This window comes from Myotis yumanensis, unplaced genomic scaffold, assembly GCF_028538775.1.
Source record: "Myotis yumanensis isolate MYYU_CA2020_CCGP unplaced genomic scaffold, mMyoYum1.0.hap1 SCAF_18, whole genome shotgun sequence".
NCBI lineage: Eukaryota > Metazoa > Chordata > Mammalia > Chiroptera > Vespertilionidae > Myotis > Myotis yumanensis.
This window is the reverse complement of record NW_027223769.1, coordinates 38,737,672-38,757,415: the sequence shown is the minus strand read 5'-3', so window position 1 is coordinate 38,757,415 and position 19,744 is coordinate 38,737,672. Positions and strand designations below refer to the sequence as shown.

The 19,744-nt window shown below is 62.5% G+C and overlaps 1 protein-coding gene across 2 annotated transcripts in view; it reads right to left on the bottom strand.

The window, feature by feature from the left end:
- Window positions 1-14,106: 14,106 nt before the first annotated feature.
- ZNF423 (zinc finger protein 423) overlaps window positions 14,107-19,744 on the bottom strand; it is a 226,990-nt gene continuing 221,352 nt past the window's right edge. For both annotated transcript variants that reach the window (XM_070398325.1, XM_070398326.1), the window contains one exon: window positions 14,107-14,822. In XM_070398325.1, coding sequence (XP_070254426.1) covers window positions 14,793-14,822 — 30 coding nt within the window. In that variant the 3' untranslated portion in view covers window positions 14,107-14,792. The remainder of the gene's footprint in view (window positions 14,823-19,744) is intronic.

Sequence of the window (19,744 nt, the reverse complement as noted above, 5' to 3'; positions counted from 1 at the left end):
AAACACACTCACTCTTCAAAGAACGAAAAGGCTTCCCTCTCCCCCCGCCCCCCGCCCCCCCCCCCCCCCACCCCTTCAGTGACGGCGTTTCCCTAGAGGACCTGCCTGGGAGGCCTGTTCCCTTTGCTATTTCCTAAGGCCTCGCAGTCACACCTCTCCCTTCAGTTACCCGTGTTCCTTGCGGACAATAGCAGCGCCTCGGCCCTCCTCTCGGGCACCGGGCCTCCGTGGGCCTCTGCGCCAGGTGCCGGGCTGGGCCCGCTTTGTCCCGGGCCGACCGGCCCGCGCTTCCTCCCCCCGGCGCCCCTGCGGTGCCATTTAACCTTTAACCTGGGAGTGACTTTCCGCCTGGATTCCGATTCAAAGGCGGCGATGAAAGCCCTCCCTGCGGCGGCGGCTTGAAGACTCGCTCAGGCTGTCTCTGTCTTTGAACGGCTTCTGGGCCTTGTTGCCAGGGCTGCTTTCTTCTCCCCGGGCTCCTCGGCCAGGCGGGGCCTGAGAACGCTTCTCACTGGGGCCTGAGCGGACCCCGACGGCCCCCCACAGGCACCATCCTGCTCCCGGGGCGGGGGGTCTGGATGGGGAGACCGTCTCCCCCTGTCACTCAGCCCTCCCCATCTCAGCTTCCCTCGCCAGCCCCAGGCCCACACACAGCACTTCCAGGCGTCTAGCCCCGGGGGTCCCCCCGAAACTCGCCCTTTCCATGCCAGGCAGGCCACCAGCCGCCTCAGGTGCCAGGCAGGGCATGGGGTGGGGGGAGGATTCTGCCACCCTGGGAAGTTTCAGGTCATCGGGACCAAATGGGAGGGGGTTGGCCAGAGAGAGAGGTTACCACGTGAACTCTGCAGCCGCCCCAGCTTGTCTTCCTCTTCCCAGAGGCCTTGCGCCACCCCCCCAACCCCCCAGCCTCCGGGCCCAGGGAGCGCTCGGGGTGCTGTTTGTCTACCCAGAGCCATTCCCCGCCACCCTCCATTAAGGTGGGTGCAGAGTGGCCCCCAACAAGATATGACTGGCCCGCCAGCACGGCTCAGGGGTTGAGCATCGACCTATGAACCAGGAGGTCACAGTCCGATTCCTGGTCAGGGCACATGCCCGGATGCAGGCTCGATCCCCAGTGAGGGGCGTGCAGGAGGCGGCTGACGGATGGTTCTCTCTCATCACTGATGCTTCTGTCTCTGTCTCTCCCTCCCTCCCTCTCTGAAATCAATTTAAGAAACGTATTTAAAATACCCAATTGCTTGCCCACCTTTAAAAAAAGAAGTGGGAATCGACACGTAACCTAAAACGGACCATTAAATAAAGATGAGTCTGCATCCCACCCCTGCACTCTGCGGGGCGACCTTAACTTGGAGCGAGGACCTTTGCGGACTTCGCTAAGCGAAGGAGCCCTGGGCCGGCCAGGAGGCCTGACTGCAATGGCGGGTGCCCTCAGAGAGGCTCCCAGGGAGAGGAGCCACGTGTCCACGGAGGCGGAGAGGGGCGCCATGGGGATAAGGTGAGGCGCGGCCTCCCAGGGGTCTGGAGAGAGCAGGCCTCTGGGCCCAGGTTGTGCAGGAATAAATGTCTGTTGTTCAAAGACGCCCGCATGCAGCCATTTCTTACCGCAGCCCCAGACACTAACACAGGTGTGCAAAGGTGTGAAGGCATTTTCATGGGCATTCACCGTCCTCACCAGGTCTGGTGCCGGATGGTGGCTCGGACCCTCCCCAGCTTCGAAGGATGGGACCCCGTAGGACTCAGCAAATCATGATGGTCCTAGGACCCCTCCTGTGACTGCAGGGTAGGCATATGACGTCAGGCTAGCCAGTGAGATGGGAGGGGGAGGTATGCTGGGAGGAAAGTGTGCGGTGGGACACCATCTCCTTCCCCAGGTGTGATCACCCCACCTGGGAGCCCCAAAGCCGGCCTGGGCAGGATGGCAGGACGGAGAGACCGGAGGGCTGGAGGGAGAGGAAGAGGGGAGGGGAGGGGAGGTGGGGAGGCAGGTACTGAAAAATCCCCCACCTTCACTCAACCCCATTTAAGGCAGAGCAGGAACCGACTAAGACCACAAGCTAGATAGGGATCCTGAAGTGACGGCTTGAGGTTAAATAGCGCCTCCTGGTGGAGACAGGGCGTAGCTGCATTCTGGGATTCTGGGTAGACCAGAAGTCTACCTGCATGGTGATTTGAGAAGCCTCCTTGGGTAGACTTTCTCCTAAAAGGAGAGCTTGGCTTCGCAGCAGAGAGTTGAGGCCGAGGCATTGAGGGACCAGGACTCCCGTGCTTGGCTGGTAGATTTCTCTGCTGACCACACCCCGAGATTCCTGTGCCAAGCCCTCTGCTGAGAGAAAAGCGGTCAGTGAAAATTGAATTGTTTGCAATGAAACCAATGACAGAGAGCAGCAGGGATGGGGGCAAGAGGGGGTTCTCCCCACGGCCGCTCAGGACAGGGAGGACGTCAAAATGTGGGGAGCGATGGGCAGCTCAGGGTGTCAGCCCATCGGCCTGGAGGCCTGATGCTCAGAGGCAACAGTGGGGCCACAGTAGGGGGTTCCCTTGAGGCCGCTGGGTCTATCCTGGGTCTAAGGTGGGTCCCCCTGCATTGGGGGTACGGGGAACAGGGTGGGAGGGGGGCCCAGGTGCGGGCGGGGTCACTCCACACTTCTCAGGAAGACGTAGCAGAAGGAGCTATTTGCAAACTGCTAGCTGTCTGGGGGCAGATCCTCTCTGCCTACGAGGCCTTTAACGAGGCCCCCTCGGGTGGGCACGTGTCCGGAGAGTGGGCACCATGGCGAGGGGAAGTGTGTCCACGCCGCTGGGGACCGGGCCAAGGCTGCCCGAGCACAACCCACTCCCTCAACTGGACACTTTTGGGACCGGAATTGACACGTGTCATCGTCCTTCCTAAGCACGGAGCTTTGTGGATGGGTGGGGCCTGGCCGTGACCTCTGGCCGGAAGGGACCCCGAGGACCCCGAGGGGAAGCCGGAGGGGTGCGGAGGGGGCGGCTCCCACACAGCCCAGGGCGCACCTGGAGGCGTGTGCTTCGGCCGCTGGCGGGTGTGGGGCTGTGAGCGCCAGGGCTGGAACCCCGGGAGCCAAACACAGCAAAGGACGGTGGAGCATCCTCCTTAAAAATATATTTGCGATTTTCCCAGCAACACCCCCTCCTGCCCCCCAGCCGCTCGGGGCCGGCCCACCCCCGCTGCCTGTGAGCTGGAGGATTACACACTAATCCTCCTGTGTTTGCCCGAGTGAAACCTAATTAGGAGGGTAAATCTGAAAAACAAAACAAAACAAAACAAAAAACAAACAAGAGACAAAACCACATAAAAACCCGAGGAGAGGGCCCATCCCCCCAGAGCAGAGCAGAGGAGAGGGGTGGGGGGGTTTCCCGCGCGGAGGCCCCCTGTCAGCTCAGAGAGGACGGGCAGGTCCCGCTCGGCCAGGCCAGGCCCCTGGGACAGGAAGGGACACGGTGCTGAACAGCAGATGGACCTGGGTCCGCGGAGGGGGTGCCTTCGGGGTCGTCGTCTCACTGTCCTCCTGCTTCTGGGGCCGGAGTTCAAGTCCACCCCAAATCCCAGCAACTAGCTGTTTCTGTTGCAAGGGATGAAAATCCGGTTCTCAGTGGCTTCAGGGAAAAGGTACTTATTAAGTCAGTGGTTCTCAACCTTCCTAATGCCGCGACCCTTTCATACAGTTCCCCATGTTGTGGTGACCCCCAACCGTAACATTATTTTTGTGGCTGCTTCATAACTGTAATGTTGCTACTGTGATGAATCGTCATGTAAATATCTGATCTGCAGGAGGTATTTTCATTGTTACAAATGGAACATAATTAAAGCATAGTGATTCATCACAAAAACAATATGTAATTCTATATGTGTTTTCCGATGGTCTTAGGTGACCCCTGTGAAAGGGTCGTTCGACCCCCAAAGGGGTCTCGACCCACAGGTTGAGAACCTCTGATCTAAGGGGAAAGAGGCCAGTGCCCGGACTAAATAGTCAGGCGCACACCTGTTGCAAATCGCCGCCTTACACTCCTGTGACTTATGCGATGACTCAGTCCTTATTACTACTATTTTAGATGGGGCAGCCGAGGCCCAGAGGGTGGAGGGCCCGTCTGAGGCCGAATCCCTGGCCGCCTGCCTGCCACCACGAGGGTCCAGCTTCCTGGAGACGGGGGAGGAGTTCGGGGGAGGCAGGCAGCCCGGGCTCTGCCCCTGCCCCTTCCTCCATCCGCTGCTCCGAGGCCCGGCCCCTCCCAGGCGGCGAGCAGAGCAAGGAGTAGCTGGGAAGGCGCCCACCCAGGGCCCTGCTTCGAACCTTCCGGAAACCCGCAAACATGAAACAGCCCGAGATGAGAGGAGGCTTGAAAGCCGCCGTTTTAAAATAAAAGGCCACCGCGTCGTCAGAGCCCTGGCAGCGAGGACACGGGCACAGAAAAGACAGAAAACTTGTTAAGATCAAAATGCGGCCAAACTTCAAAAAAGAGGCTCGGGATAAAGGCAGGGAGCGGGGTTTACCTGGGGGCCGCCCAGGGGCTTCTGAAGCAGGTGCGGGCATGGGGGGGGGGGGCACCCCGGCCTGAGCGCCTCTGTTATCCCCGCAGAAGGCCCCTTTCATGTGCCCCCGCCGGGCTGGAGGCCAGACCGCCCGCCAGGGCACCGGACACCCACCCCGTTTCCCACCTGGAAACTCACTCCTCTCCCTTCAAACGGAGGAAACTCGGAGTCCTTTCAAGACAGGGAATGGGGGGACATCGGGGCTCCCGCTCCCAGCCGAAGCCCGCCCCCGCCCCCCCCCCCCCCCCCCCCCCCCAATGCAGGCGGAAGAAAGCTACCGCGGCCCGGGTGCTAAGGGCTGGCCTGGTGACGCCTGTGACCGTCGCTGGTACACGCACGGGCCGGGCAATGCCTGCACCTCCTCGGCCGGCCGTGTGGCCTCCACGAGTGGCCGAGACCCCTCTGTCCTCCGCTCCCCGAGTGTGACATGGGGTCGCCCCAGCGCCCACTTCACCCGCCAGATGAGAACCGCCCGCAGGTGCGCGGGCTCCCTGAGCGAGCGGGTGCCCCCAGGGCTGCCTGGTCCCAGCGGGCGTGTGGGACCGAGAGAAGACCTGGACCGTCCCGTGGCCTTTGGAAGAGACACTCAGCGGTGAGGGGAGACAGCGGCTTCCTGAGGCTGGAGATCGCCCTCCCCACCCCCCCCGCCCACCCGCCCTCAGCTGTCCTGGGGCCTCCTCCCTGCGCGGGCGGGTGGCGAGGATGGGCAGGCCCGCCGGCCGGATTGATTTTGAAATCTCGTCTCTTACAGTTAAAGGTCATGCTTGCGGGAGGGCGTCCGAGGCCTCTTTGCAGCGGGGCGCCCGGCTGAGCCGCGGGCCTTCCATTAGCTCGAATGGGGGCAGTGGGTGGTGGGCGGTGGGCGAAGGGCGGGAGCTGGAGGTGCCGGCCCCGCGTGTCGATGCAGAAGTCATTCCCGATGAGGCTGCTGGGGGAGCCGGTCCCGGGCAGGCAGCCGGTGAGCCCAAGGCTGCTGAGAGCTAGGGGGGTGGGGGAGCTGTGGGGTGGGGCTCAGGGGGCCCTGGGGGTCACATTCAGTGGTGGGGTCCCCAGGAAAGCTGGAGCAGAAGGCTGCTGGACCTGCCAGGGGCAGAGAAAGGGGGTCTTGGCAGAGGCGGAGGCCCCCTGGGAGGCTCAGGCCTGCGGGAGAAGGGTCCCAGGAGACAGTCCTTCAGAGCAGCGCTCGCCAACCTTTCGGACCTCAGGGGCCATCAGTCCATGGGCCACGGCAGAGTCCAGAGGATGAGCTTCCCTGCCCAGACCCTGTCCCTGGCCCTCTGAGGGCCGCCCACTGAGCTTGGGCTCCATGACTCAGGGTCACCCCGGGGATCGCCGACTCCCACGCTGCGACGGGCTGCTCACCGCCTGGGACTGGCCGGGAGCTGAGCTGTGCTTGCTTCCAACACGTCAACACTGGGAGACTGCGTGTGTGTAAAGAGGAAGGTGTCGACTTTGCCTGGAACATGAGGCGCTCCGGCCGCTCCAAGCCTGCCTCCCCACGTGGCCAGGCCGCCACGTCTGCCGCAGTCCCCACCACTCCCTATCGCTCACCCGCACAGAGCACAGAGCGAGTGTTAGCTGGGTGCCTTTTAAAATATATATTATATTGATTTTTTACAGAGAGGAAGGGAGAGGAATAGAGAGTTAGAAACATCGATGAGAGAGAAGCATTGATCAGCTGCCCCCTACTGGGGATGTGCCCGCAACCCAGGTACATGCCCTTGACCGGAATCAAACCTGGGACCCCTCAGTCCCCAGGCTGACACTCTATCCACTGAGCCAAACCGGCCAGGGCATCGGCTGGGTGCCTTTGTCCTCACCTGGCTCAGCGCTCTCGTGACCACGGCCTGGAGCCAGGGATGCTGGAAACCACGGCTTACGGGTGCAGTGGTTCCAGGACGGCCCCCCAGCCACTCTCTCACTACATTCAGCTCCCTGCTCCAGTGTCAGAGAAGCTCCCGTTCTCGCCCCCGCGACCCCGGCTGCCCCTGCTTTGTCCTTCGCCGGAGCCCTCACTCCCCCACGTACATGCATTACCCGTTCACCTATCCCTCGTCTCCACCCCACCCCACCCGAGGGTGTCAGCCCCAGGACAGCGGCTGCAGGCCACTCACTGTCTCTCCAGCCCCGGGAGAGCACTCGGCACATGTAGGTGCCCAAAACTATATTGAGTGAATGAAAAGGAAAGCGGTAGGTGCCAGGCAAACCACGAAGAGCCTTGAATGCCAGTGTGAGGAGGGGCATGGGGGCCTCCGGGGGCTGCAGACATCACGCCAGGCTCAGGGTGGCACTCTTGAAGCTCTTCTCCGGGAACTGCGCTGGCCAGAGACTCATTCCCATATTGGCCACACGATCCGCATAACAAGAGCCACAAGCTGGTTGGCATCTTGAGGAGGCAAAGGCCACTCCCCCCCACCCCCCCACCCCCCCCCCACCCCCCCCCCCGCATGCTCAGGGGCTGCAGTGTAACTGGGAAACAGAATGAGGGGAAGGAGAGAAATTCCAGACGGACTGGAAGCTCCGTGTGGGCAGGTCCCCTAAATCAGTGGTCGGCAAACTGCCGCTCGCGAACCACATGCGGCTCTTTGGCCCCTTGAGTGTGGCTCTTCCACAAAATACCGACTTCTGCGCATGGGCCACGAAGTTTCAATCGCACTGTACGTGCGCGCCCGCAGTGGTAGTTTGTGGAAGAGCCACACTCAAGGGGCCAAACAGCCGCATGTGGCTTGCGAGCGGCAGTTTGCCGACCACTGGCCTGTCATTCATGCTGATGGGGCTTTCTGGGAAAGAAAGGGGGCTTTGAGGGCCTCTCTCTCGTTCCTCATGATTTGAGCACACAGTGGGCGCTCCTATCTGCAGGACTCTCCTGTGCACCAGCTCTGGGAACCTCAGGAAGGGTGCTTGAAGGAGGCAGAGGAGAAAGGTGGGGGGGCAGGGAGGGAGGTACCCCAGCAATAAGGGTTTGCTGTTCCCTACATGGGACACGATTCTGGGTGCTGAGTTCTGGGCAGGGCTCCCCTTGGGGGGAGAAGGGGGCCCCTTCTCCTCTTTCAGGAATGTGCGCCGCCCCTCCCCGGTACGGGGGGGTGGGGGGGGGGGGCAGGCGCCACTCGGTCTGCCGTTCTGATGCTCTCGGCAGGACCAGGATGCTGTAAACACCCATACTTGCCTCTCCTGCAGGGTCTCCGGGTTGCCAGCAATCAGGGCCATCTGCTCGCATGGCACCGGGCCGAGCCCAGAGCCCGGGGAACCGTGCCAGGCAGCGATTGGTTCTGAGGCGTGCCCCTTACACCGGGTGGGGGGCCTCCTCTTCTGAGAGGCCCCTGGGGGGAGCAGGAGAACAAAAGACAGATTTCTCTTCCCTTAAAAAAAAAAAAAAGATCAATTTCACTTAAGACTCAGCACCAAACGAGGAGCAGGAGACAGAGGAGTGCGGAGGGTCCTGAATATTCACAAGCCGGCTGTGCGGGCCGGAGTCCTTGGGGGGCGGGCAGGGGGAGGAGCGGAGGCCGCTCCATATTGGAAACACCCTTCGAACGTTTCAGCTTTCTCTGGGACGCCCCCCTTCTCCGGCGTCCCCTGTGGACCGGGAGCCAGGGCCTGACTGTCCACGCACTGAGCCGTTTTGAGACCACCCCCTTTTTTTAAAATATATTTTTATTGACCTCAGAGAGGAAGGGAGCGGGAGAGAGAGATAGAAACATCTATCAGTGATGAGAGAGAGTCATTGACCGGCTGCCTCCTGCACGCCCTCCACTGGGGATCGAGCCCACAACCCATGCATGTGGCCTTGACTGGAATCAAACCGGGACCCTTCAGTCAGCAGGCCGAGGCTCTATCCACTGAGCCAACCCCCTAGGGCACTGAGACTCTCTTAAAACAGGTGCAGGATGGCCCTGCCGAATAGAGAGGAGAGGAGACAGGGGAGCGAGGACCGGGTCCAGCAGCGGTGGCCACTAGGTGCTCTCTGGTGAACTTGGATCTGTCTGTGGGCAGGCTCACATGATACTGCCTCCAGGTGGGCCACCTGGGTGTGCACATAAGACACTAGGCATGACTTGGCTCCTGCCCACCTTTGTCCTGTGGGTACATGGACGGAGGTCCGAGCGGGCACCAGTGTGTGCACAAGGGAGGCGGCCCCTCCTGGCTCGCTGGCTCGGGCCAGGCGACGATGACGGACATCCCGGTGAGACACCTCGTCTAGCCACCCTCGCTCCGGGCGGGCCTGCGGGGGCTGGCGGAAGCCGCCGCACCCTCTTGGTGGCTCAGCCTCAGCTCACCCGCCCAGGGTCCAGCAGGCTTCTGCCTGCGGCTGGTGCTCGTGGTGAGATCACTCTGCATCCGCAACAGCCACCGGGCCTGGGTCGGGGCTCGGTTCTCTGCTCCAGGCGTTCGCTAACGGGGTGGGCGAGCTGGACAGGGGGCTTGGCTGGGCTCTGAGCGGAGGGGCAGCCCCGGTTCTGTGCTCGGGGAGCAGGCTGAGAGGGGAGGGGTTATGGCGCAGGAGCCCCCAGGGAGGTCTGGGAAGAGGGAAGGGGAGGCCGGCTGCCCTGTGCCCAGCCCACAGCTCCCCTTGCTCCCCAGAGCCATGGCCTGGCCCAGCCTGCCACCCTGCCCGGCCCGAGCGACTGTCAGCCCCTCCCACAGACGAGGGGGATGGAGGCTGCACTGGGGTGTCCTGGGGTGGACCCCCAGCCTTCCCTCAGCAGGCGGGCAGACCTGGCCCAGGTGGCTCCGTGGAAGAGCCGTGGTCAAGGGGGTCTCACTGTCCAGCCAGGTGACTGCTGTGTATCTGAGGCCCTGCTTTCGGGGCTGGTCCAGTCCCCCCAGAAACCCCAGGGGGGTGTGCCCCTGTGGCCCCGTCTTACCCACGAGGACACTGAGCACCCAGACCTCGGGTCCTTTGCCCTGAGACACACGGTTAGCGAGTGGCACCCGTGGGGGTGGCCTGTGACTGCCACTCCCGGCTGCCTCCCAGGGAGGCCAGAGAGCACCCCAAAGCACAGAGGGGGAGGGAGCATCCGCTCTGCCCAGCAGAGGGGAGCGGGGCCCTTCTGGGCGTGGGGCGCCCCAGCACCCGGATGTCCCTCCTCTGCTCAGGAGGCCCCGGGGGAACTTTCTCCGCAGCAGGAACAGGAGACGGTGACCCCCAAGCCACAGGACAGCCCGGGGTCTCCCCAGACCACTGTCCACCCCATCCTGCCTCAAGGCCTGACCAGTGACCCCGTGGCCAAGGGTTCCTCTGCCCCAGAGTCCCGGGCAGGGTGGCTGCTGGAGCAGCCTGTGGGCAGGCAGGATGGGGGGCCCGAGACAGGCCTCCAGCCCCCCAAGCCCCCGCCGCACAGCCGCCTCTGCCACCACGGAGCCCTCGCCGGATTATTCAATGTAACGTTTAATTACAGCCAGAGTCTGACGAACACAAGGAAAGTCAGATGTGGAGCTGGCACCCCCCGCGGAGCCTCCTGGAAACCTCGAGAAGGCGGGGCTGCTCCATATGCCACTGCGTGGGGGTGTGGTGCGTGTGCATGTGTGCCCGTGTGTCTGGGGGCCTGTCTCCGTGTGTGCGTGTGTGTCTGAGTGGGCCATCTGTGTACACCTGCCTGGTCCATGCTGTGTGTGTGTGTGTACATGCATAGCTCTGTTGTCTCTGTGTGTGTACATGTGTAGCTCTGTTGTCTGTGTGTATGTACATGTATAGCTCTGTTGTCTCTCTGTGTGTGTACATGCATAGCTCTGTTGTTTCTCTGTGTGTGTACATGTGTAGCTCTGTTGTCTGTGTGTGTGTACATGTATAGCTCTGTTGTGTGTATACATGTATAGCTCTGTTGTCTATGTGTGTGTACATGTGTAGCTCTGTTGTCTCTGTGTGTCTGTGTGTATGTACATGTATAGCTCTGTTGTGTGTATACATGTATAGCTTTGTTGTCTGTGTGTGTACATGTATAGCTCTGTTGTCTGTGTGTGTCTCTGTGTCTGTACATGTATAGCTCTGTTGTCGGTGTGTGTGTACATGTGTGGCTCTGTTGTCGGTGTGTGTGTCTGTCTGTGTACATGTGTGGCTCTGTTGTCTGTGTGTGTGTGTGTGTGTGTGTGTCACTGGCTGTGCCCAGGCTGTGTGTGCCTTTGGGTGCCTGCCTACCTCTGTCATGGCTGCTCAGCGCCGTTTTGCCTCTGGTGATCCATACTGTTTCCCAGGCTCCCAGTAAGTGTGACTGCTTACACCCGTCCTGTGACATCACATTGCTGTACCACAGCTCCAGCCCACAGCCCTCGGCCCCAGCGCCGGCTCCCAGCCTCCCTGAAGGGCGCCCGGCACTGGGGGATGGTTACGGGCTGGAGCCCCGCTCCGGGCCTCCCGAGAATTCCCAGGCCCTGGTCCCGGGGAGCCAGGCCTCTCCTCCCAGTGACCTTGACCCAGGCGGGGCGGCCTCTCGGACTCCATGGCACCTCCCTCAGCATCCCCTTCCCAAGGTCGCAGGGAGGGAGGGCGTGATGCCAGGGCCTTTGCAAGGACCTGTTTCCAGTTCTTTCTGGGTTTGGGGCGGGCAGGGCCGGTGACGGGGCTTGGCGCTGAGCTCGGAGCGGCCGGGGCAGGTGTAAATTATGCATAGCTATTTCTGGAAACTTCTCAGATTTCTCCAGAGAGAGAAATTAATTTGCCTGTTTGGGCAAATAACACCCATTCTTTTTTTCCTGCTTAAGGTCATTTTGTTAAAATAAAATTGATTAACGTTCTCCTTAAAGTTTAAGTAGAAACTGCTCAAACATATTTTTATGCACAGAAGCTCGGTTTGCGCGCGCCCTTCAGTAATTAATAACCGCAAATACGTTAGCACCGCGAGCTCCGTGCACAGCGGGCGCCGGTGGGCGGGGCGCCGGGTGGGCGGGGCCGCCGCAACGTCGGGCCAATCAGAGCTCAGGGTCGGGAGGGGCGGGCTCAATCGCGGCCTTGGCAACCCGGGTCTCAGGTTGACCTGCTCCTCCCAGCTCCGCCTGGCCAGGAGGTCTCCCCAGGCAAAGGCGCACCCCAGAGAACCAACACCTCGAATCAACCCGGGTGATGCGGGTGCCGCTCGCCATTGAGACCAAAACCCTCATCCGGTCCGGCTGGCGTGGGTCGGGGCTGGAGCTTTGACCTATGGACCAGGAGGTCACGGCCAATTCCTGGTCAGGGCACGAGCCCGGGTTGCAATACGGGTTCAATCCCCAGTGGGGGGCGTGCAGGAGACAGCGATCCTTGATTCTCTCATCATTGATGTTTCTATCTCTCTCTCCCTTTCGCTGCCTCTCTGAAATCAATAACAATTTATTTAAAAAAAAAACACCAAAACAACCCCTTAGCCACCTGCGTCCAGAAGCCCTAGGCAGGTACCCAGTGACAGGGGTCTGAGGCCCCGGGGTCAGCCTGGGCAACCATTCCACCCACAGAGCCACTAGATACTGACAATTTGCACAGGCAAAACCCAGTGACCTTGAACCCTCGGTTCCCAGTCACCTCGCCCACCCACTGCGGCCGCATCCTGCTCCTGCATCCAGACACTACGGCCTGGCTCCATCACCCCTTCGGGCTGGCAGGAGGGTGGGGGGTCCGGGTGCGCCATCCCTTCAACCATGACCAAGCCGCTACCCGGGTCCTCAGACCATCACGTGAGCCTCCCAGTGACTGTCCCAGGCCCCTGGGGCCTGAGCGGGAAGCTGCCTGGTCCCAGCTCCAAACCCTTTGACTGGAAGGAGGTGGGCTGTCCCCAAAGGACAGGTTCACAGCCCTGCACCTCCCAGCCTGAGGGTGACAGATCCAGCCCCAGGAAGGGCCTCGGGGTCCCCCTCCCTGCCAGAAGCCAGAGGGGCTCTCAGTGGAAGGGGCGGGGGGGGGGGGGGCAGAGCCAGCCGGAGAACAATGGGGCCAGGCGAGGGGGAGTCGGTGGGGTTCCCCGGCTGCCTTGCCATCGCCATAAACCTCATTACCTCGTGGTCCCCTAGGCCGCCTCTCGCCTTACCCAAGGCATCCGCCGCTCCGCTGCTGACTCCCACATGGCGAGAAAAGCTCTTAAACCCCCCGCTGTATTTTTAATGGGGGCAGTGACTAATTTAGCCTTCCGCCGCCAACCGTCAAATCAGATCTTCCCGTCGGTACTTACTGAGGACTCACCTGGGCTCCGTGGGGCTGGGGATGAGATCCGGGCCGGAGGGGGGCCAGAGACAGTGATGGGGGGCCCGGGACACGCAGGTCCTGCCCACAGTCTCGGCACCGTGGGCACGACAGGCCTGGCTGTGGATGCAGGGCAGCCTGGCCCAGCCCCGGCCACACTTGGGGGAACACAGATGCCTCCCTCGAGGTCTTCCCTTAAAACGACCGCGTCTCCAGGGGCTAAACATGGGGGTTCACTGCCTTTGGCTCCCAGGAGGCAAGAGCCCTGAATTGTAAGGGCAACCGCTCCTTTGTGTCTGACACCGTGGGGTCTGCTCTGTGATTGGCAGGTGTCAATGCCTTTAGAAAAGCCAAGCGCCCCACCCGTGCGAGGGCGTGACACCAGGTGGCGGAGAGGGGATCTCTTCCCGGTCACCGGAAGCCCCGGATTCAGGAGTCAGACGACGCTGGGGTAATGGCTCCCCATTCCACGCCCGTGACTTAGTATCACATTATAATTAGGCGCAATCTGTCTGCCTGCTTCCTTTCTGCTCTGCGGAGGGGAATAACCAATATCCTTGCCTCTTGTGAAAAGTTAGCAGGAAAGGGCTTCCCCGGGCAGGTGCCAAAACCCTGGCCTCTGATTGGTGGATCCGCCGAGCACCAGCATGATGGACAGAGGTGTGGGAGGAGGTCCAGGTGGGAGGCCCAGGTGCTGGGTGGGCCCTGGGGCACCAGCAGGGACAGGGGAAGCTGAGGCAGGAGAGAGAGGCGGGGAAGGTGCAAAGTGTTGGGAGACACCCATTCCGGGGGCTGGCGAATGCAGGTGGCCCCTGAGAGCGGGGGCCCTCTGAGCCTTTTACCTTCAGCACCTCCTTTGCCCCACTGGCGTCCTGGACCCGCCCAGGTCTCTGCACCAGCACATCCCACCGGTCTCTGTGAGGGAGTGAACCTGCTGCCCCTACCTGGCTCCCTCCTGGAACCCCCAGCCCCTGCCACCTCCCCATGCCTGGCCAGGTAAGGGTTAACCATGTGACTGCCTGCATCAGCCCTGGGAAAGCCATTCCACATGGGGGCAGGGGCAGGGGGCAGGGATACAGGGCACAAAGCAGATGCACCTGTGAGCCATCCACCTGCTACGCACAGCCGCCCATGTGCCCTGGGGCCTCAGTTTCCTCCTCCCTCAAAGGGAGGAGCAGAGCATCTCATCTTTAGGGGGCTTCCCACTCCGAGGCCCCCACAGCTCCCCTGGGCTGTGAGCGGGCACCAGGCGACTGCACTTCCTTTCTGAGGGAAGCTGGGTGTGTTGTGTGCGGGTCCCCGCATGTGCGATCCCCCAGGAACTCGAGGACACGCCCCACGGGGGACCCCCCTCCCACCCAGCACGGGCCCCAGGCTGGGAGGAGAGAAGCAGGCAGCCGAGGCCGAGAGCGTGTTTCCCTTTTATTAAACTGCACCAGTGCCGCGGCCCGCGGCCGCGTTTCCAAGCAGGCCTTCCAGTGGCACGGAAACCGGTGCTCCTCATTACACAGCTGTAATCACTGTCCGGCGAACTGGCAAATCCAATCAAAGCATTCGTCTTTAATTAAAAAAGGGAAAGGAGATATTCCGACAATCGCCAAGCAATCACGTCACAATGCACAATTATCTAGAACTGCAATTAAAAAGTAGTTAACCGAAGGGGGTTGGGGGGTGGGGGGGGGCGGAGAGAAGGGAGAAAAAACAAGAAAGAAAAAGAAGCCAAGGAGAGGGGGAAAAAAAAACAACACTAACTCTTTCTCTTTAAAAACTATCAATATAATACATGAAGGAACAAAGGACAATAGGCTCAAAAAAGCGGGCTCCTCTAACTCTAGAAACGTAGTCTGCGGCAGAAAGTCTAAAAGCGCACTAGCTGGAGCAGGGCAATAAAAAATACTGAGCATGGAATACTTTTAATCTCTGCCATTAATATTCATTTCCAGCTGCTTATAATAGCAGCGCCTCATGGCCAAATCATTAGAGTTTTACATCTGGGTTGCAAATGACACTTTGATTGGATGTAATGTTCAAATGGCCCTCCGCACGGCGTCTCCGGCAGGCCTTCCGCCGAGAGGTGTCCTGTCGCGCGGTCCCTCACTGTGCGTGCTGGCTCATCGTGTGATTCTGCGAAGGCGAAGAAAGGAGACACGCATGAGGGCAGAAGAATGGCGAGCCTGCCACCCCCCCCCAGCCCCCCCACTCCGAGCATGTATGCCCCGAGCCCCAGAAAAGCGCCGCGATTATTCCAAAACAGAATGCAGCCGGGAGAAAGTGCATCGGGGACGCAGCTGCCAAGACGCCATGTCGATGTGGGGCTTGGGGACCGGTTCCCGTTGCCGCCAACCTGGGCTCCCTATAAATTGACTTTTCTTTTTTTTTTCCATTCGGGTCTCACCGTGGGGACTGGCGACACAGAGGGAACGGGGAAATGCTGGGGAGGGAGCAGGAATGAAAGGCATCCCTTCGGCTCTAACGAGGAGGAGGAAGTTGTATCTGATCCCCGGCAAGCTGCCCCCGGATCCTCTCTCGGTCCATCCCAGGAGCGGCTCTGAGCCCAGGGCAGGGAGGGGGCACGAGTGCCAAGCAGCTCTCCAGCCAAGAGGCACAGGCCTCTGCTGGTGGTGCTGCCTGCGGCCCAGGCGGCGAGAGTCACCCAGCAGAGAGGGTGCCCGCTCGCTCGGTCACATGACAGCTCTCCGGCCAGAAGGACGTTGTACGGTTTGGCCAAATCCGCCCGGGGAACCCCGGGCCCAGGTGACCCTCTGGCCAGGCGCTCCCCTCTCGCCACAGCCGCAGCCCAGCCCAGCGGAGCTGGCCAGCAGTGTGGTCTGTCTTCACAGGAGCCAGTGGCCCAGGGCAGGCGGTGGGGTTTGGCCTCTACGCGCCTGCAGTTTTTTTGTTTCTTTCCAATGGTCCATGTTCCAAATCTAGACCCATCGCATCAAAGCCTCATGACACCCGGAGAAAGGAAGCAACATCTCTCCTCAGCAGAGGAGCCTGCGTGGGGGCAGCACAGAAACCCCAATCCGGGCCACATCCCAGGGATGCTCCTGCCTCCCCAGACCCAGGAGCTCTGGGCCTGCAGTTCTGCCGACGACCACCAGGGGGCAGACGCGACTCTGTGTCCCTCCTGGGCTCCAGGTGTGGGCAGGGAGGGCCACAGTTCAATGCCCAACGCCCCCGAGGCTTCGCTGGGAGGCCTGAGGACACCCCCACCCCGGGCCCAGGGCCTGGAGCAGCTACCTCCCCCTGCAGGCACTGCTGCTCCTCCCCTCCGCCTCCGTGGTGATGTCACCACCCCCTCCGGCGAGCTCCCAGCCAGGGAGGGGCAGCGCCAGGCGCTCAGACAGGAGATGCCGCTGGCTTGGCAGCACAGGTGCCAGCCACTGCTGGCCTCCTTCCTTGGGCTCCTGGGCGCAGGCCACATGGCTGGCGGTTGGCACGCGCACGTGCGGTGTGCTGTGGCAGGTACATCTCCCCCCACCCTCGCCACAGCCTCACCAGGTGGGACGAGGTAAGATGAGAACAAAGGGGTTCAGGGAGGCCCAGTCACTGGCTCCAAGGTCACCCAGGCGACGGGAATCCCAGAGAGCGAGGGGCGGGGGCAAGAAGGCGGACTTCCCAGGGCCCCACACCCCACGGGCACCCCAACCCACGGATCGCCCGCACTCCACCCCGGACACACGCACACGCTCTGCCAGCGTGGCCTGGCACCTCAGTGGCAGGGGTGTCAGGAACCCGGGGGCTCCAGCGGGTTGTCTGAGACCACAGATGGGTGGCAGCGGTTTCCATGGGAACACACACACCCCCGCCGCCCCGCTCACCCCCCCACCCCTCCTCCCACTTGTGCAGGGACAACCAGCCAGTCCCTTGGGAGCCAACCCATCCTCCAGCCAACCACCCTCCTAGCTTCAAGTCTTCGCCGAGTCTGTTCCCACCTCCTCTCTCCGCCCTCCCAGATGAAGCCGCTCTTGAGGCCGCCTTGTCACAAGGTCAGGCCCCATCCCGGCAGCCCCTGGAGGTCGAGGCACTGCGGGCCCACCTCCTACACATCCACGGGCCCCTCACTGCAAGACGGAGGCCTCGGCCCAGCAGCGGGCAGGGGCCTCGCTTCCTTTCTCGGCCCCACCACGCGCGGCCCGGCGCAGCCGCCCAGGAACGACTTGCCCACGGCCGTCCACTCACCGTGCCACGGGCCCAGGCTCTGGGAGGGGCCAGGCCTCCTTTATTTGTGGGGGGCTGGGAGGAGGGGGAGGAGGCACGCTAGGCAGATAAACATGGACAACTCTTCCTGTTCCCACTGTCCGGCCCCTCGGGCCCCGCACCACGCAGACACGGAGTGAAAATTTCCGAACGCACAGAGGGAAGGCACGCACATGGGGGTGTGGGGCGTGGCTATGGGGGAAGGGGAGAGGGCGCGCCAGGGAAGGCACAGCAGAGACAACGGCATGGGCTGGAATGAGGTGGCACATGCAGGTGGGGAGGGCCACCCCAGCAGAGGCAGGGAGGACGGGGGAGTTTAGACTCTGCACAGGGAGGCCCTGGATGTGCCTCTGTTCCTGAGGCAGCAGGAAACCAGAGATGGGGAGACAGAATCTCCACAGAGCCCCCAAGGCCCACCCACCAGAACAAGGGGCATCCGGGACCTCTGGATGCAGGGCTGGGAGACACACGGGGTCCACACCGGCTCGTCCAGGGGCTGACGGCTCAGAGACCCCGGACACAGACGCCCACGCTGGGCCCCATTGGGAGGGCAGTGCCGGCCGGGCAGGAACCACAGCGAGCCTCCCTCTCACCGAGCAGCACAGGAGCTCCTCCTCCTCCTCTTCCTCCTCCTCCTCCTCCCCCTCCTCCTCCTCCTCCTCTGACCGACACAGGCGAGAACGTCCTCACAGAGGGTCTGACACAGAGTGGGGGGGTGGGGGGGACCCCGGCCCTGTGGCTCCACCAGACAAAGGCCCGGAGGTCCCGGCACCTGGACAGTCCGCCCAGGAGGCCCCGTCATCCACTCAGCCCGCAGGATGACGCACCTGCTGGGTACTCTGCTCTGGGCGCCACGGGCAGGGCAGGGGAGACTCAGGCCGGGCCCACTCCCTCGGGGCCTGAGGCTCAGACAGCCAAATGTTTGTGGGCCCAACGGTGCGGTGGCCACTCAGCGAAGGACGTCGGTCAGTGCCGCCCAGGCAGTGCGTGTGGCGGGCACTGAGAGCTCGGTGCTCCCGGGGTGACAGTGGCCCCTCCCAGGCAGAGGCTGCAGCCCCTGGGAGGGCGGGCGTGGCGGGGAGTCACCGGAACCCACGGGTCACCCTGAACCAGTGCGCCCAGCGGCTTCCAGCGGAGGCCCTGCCCCCGGGCCCAGATCAATTACCCTGAAGGAACCGCGGGCCATCCAGGGGCTCGGGGCTACGGTTCAGGGTCCGAGAGCCCCAGCAAGCCTCCGCTAAGGGGCCTTCCACCCGCTGGCTCTCCCCGGGGCCTGTCAGCTTCGGGTCCATTTCGCTGTGTGGCCTGCGCTATATTTAGCCCCTTGGGAGGAGGAAGAAAATGGTTTTTTAAAGATGCTGCGACCTCGCGGTGAGCGGTGGCTTCCCAGCACCACACGGGCCAGGAGGGGGCGGGGGTGGGCGCCGGGAGCCAGGAGGTGCTCGCAGGGGAGGCCTGGCATCCACCCACCCGCCGCCAGCCAGGGAGACGCAGGTGTGGCCGGGAGCAGGTGAGAGAAATGGGAGGGGGGAGGGGGGAGGGGGGGCGCTGGTGTGCGGCCGAGATCCAGCCCCTTGGCAAACGGTGTGGCTCTCGGGATGGAGGCTCCCACTGGGGCCGGTCTCAGGCACCTCTGCCTGGTGCACCGGCCCACCTGCCCCTTGGACACAGCCCCGTGACGGGCGAGGGGTGGCCCGTGGTCCGTGTCAGGGGTGGGGCCCCGCTGGGGTCCTGCTGAGCCCTCCGGGCGAGGCCTCAGCCAAGAGCTCAGGCCCAGGCTCCCTTGTCTCGCCCTCACCGGCACTCACACCCTCACTCACACGCTCACTCTCTCACACTCATTCACAAACCTGCCAGGTCCAGCCACGTGCTGGCTGCTGGGCATTCGGCTGCAAAATGACCGCAACCCGGAGCCCAGGCCCAGCACGTGTCAGGCCCCGTCATGGTGGTGGTGGGAGGGGACCCTCATTCTCAAGGGGCCCCAGGGAAGGACTGGTCCCAGGCCCTGACCTCAGGCCCCTGCGGCAGATAAGGCTACAGGGCTGGGACACAGCCCCACACCCAGAGCCCCCCACACCCAGAGCCCCCCACACCCGGAGCCCCCACACCCAGAGCCCCCACACCCGGCTCACCCCCGGCAGAGCCTCCTGCTTGTGCTGGGTCGGGAGAGACTGTGGTGACCCCCTGCTCCCACCGCCCCCACGAGGCCACCCCTGGCGGCTGGTGGAACAGAGCTGTGCCCAGGAGCGGGGACCAGTCTAGGGACCTGCCTGGACCCCGGGGAGATGCATCTTCCGGGGGAGGAGGCGGGTCCTCTGGCCAGGCCTGCAGCCACGTCCGGCTGTGCGGGTGCTGCTGTTCGCTCATCAACAAGCCCGGAGCCGCCGGGGGTGGGCGGAGAGGGAGTCAGGCCACCCGGGCCTTTCCCAGCTCATGGCCCGGAGGGGATGGGATTTCACACACACACACACCCATACACACACCACGCACACACCCCCCCACACACACACCCACACACACCCACACACACACCACACACACCCCATACACACCCCATACACACACCACCCACACATACCCCCATACACACACTGCACACACCCACACACACACCACACACACCACACACCACATGCACACACACACACACACACACACACACACACACCACGCACACCCCATACACACACCACCCACACACACACCCATACACACACCACGCACACACCCCCCCACACACACCCACACACACACCACACACACCCCATACACACACCACCCACACATACCCCCATACACACACTGCACACACCCACACACACACCACATGCACATACACACAC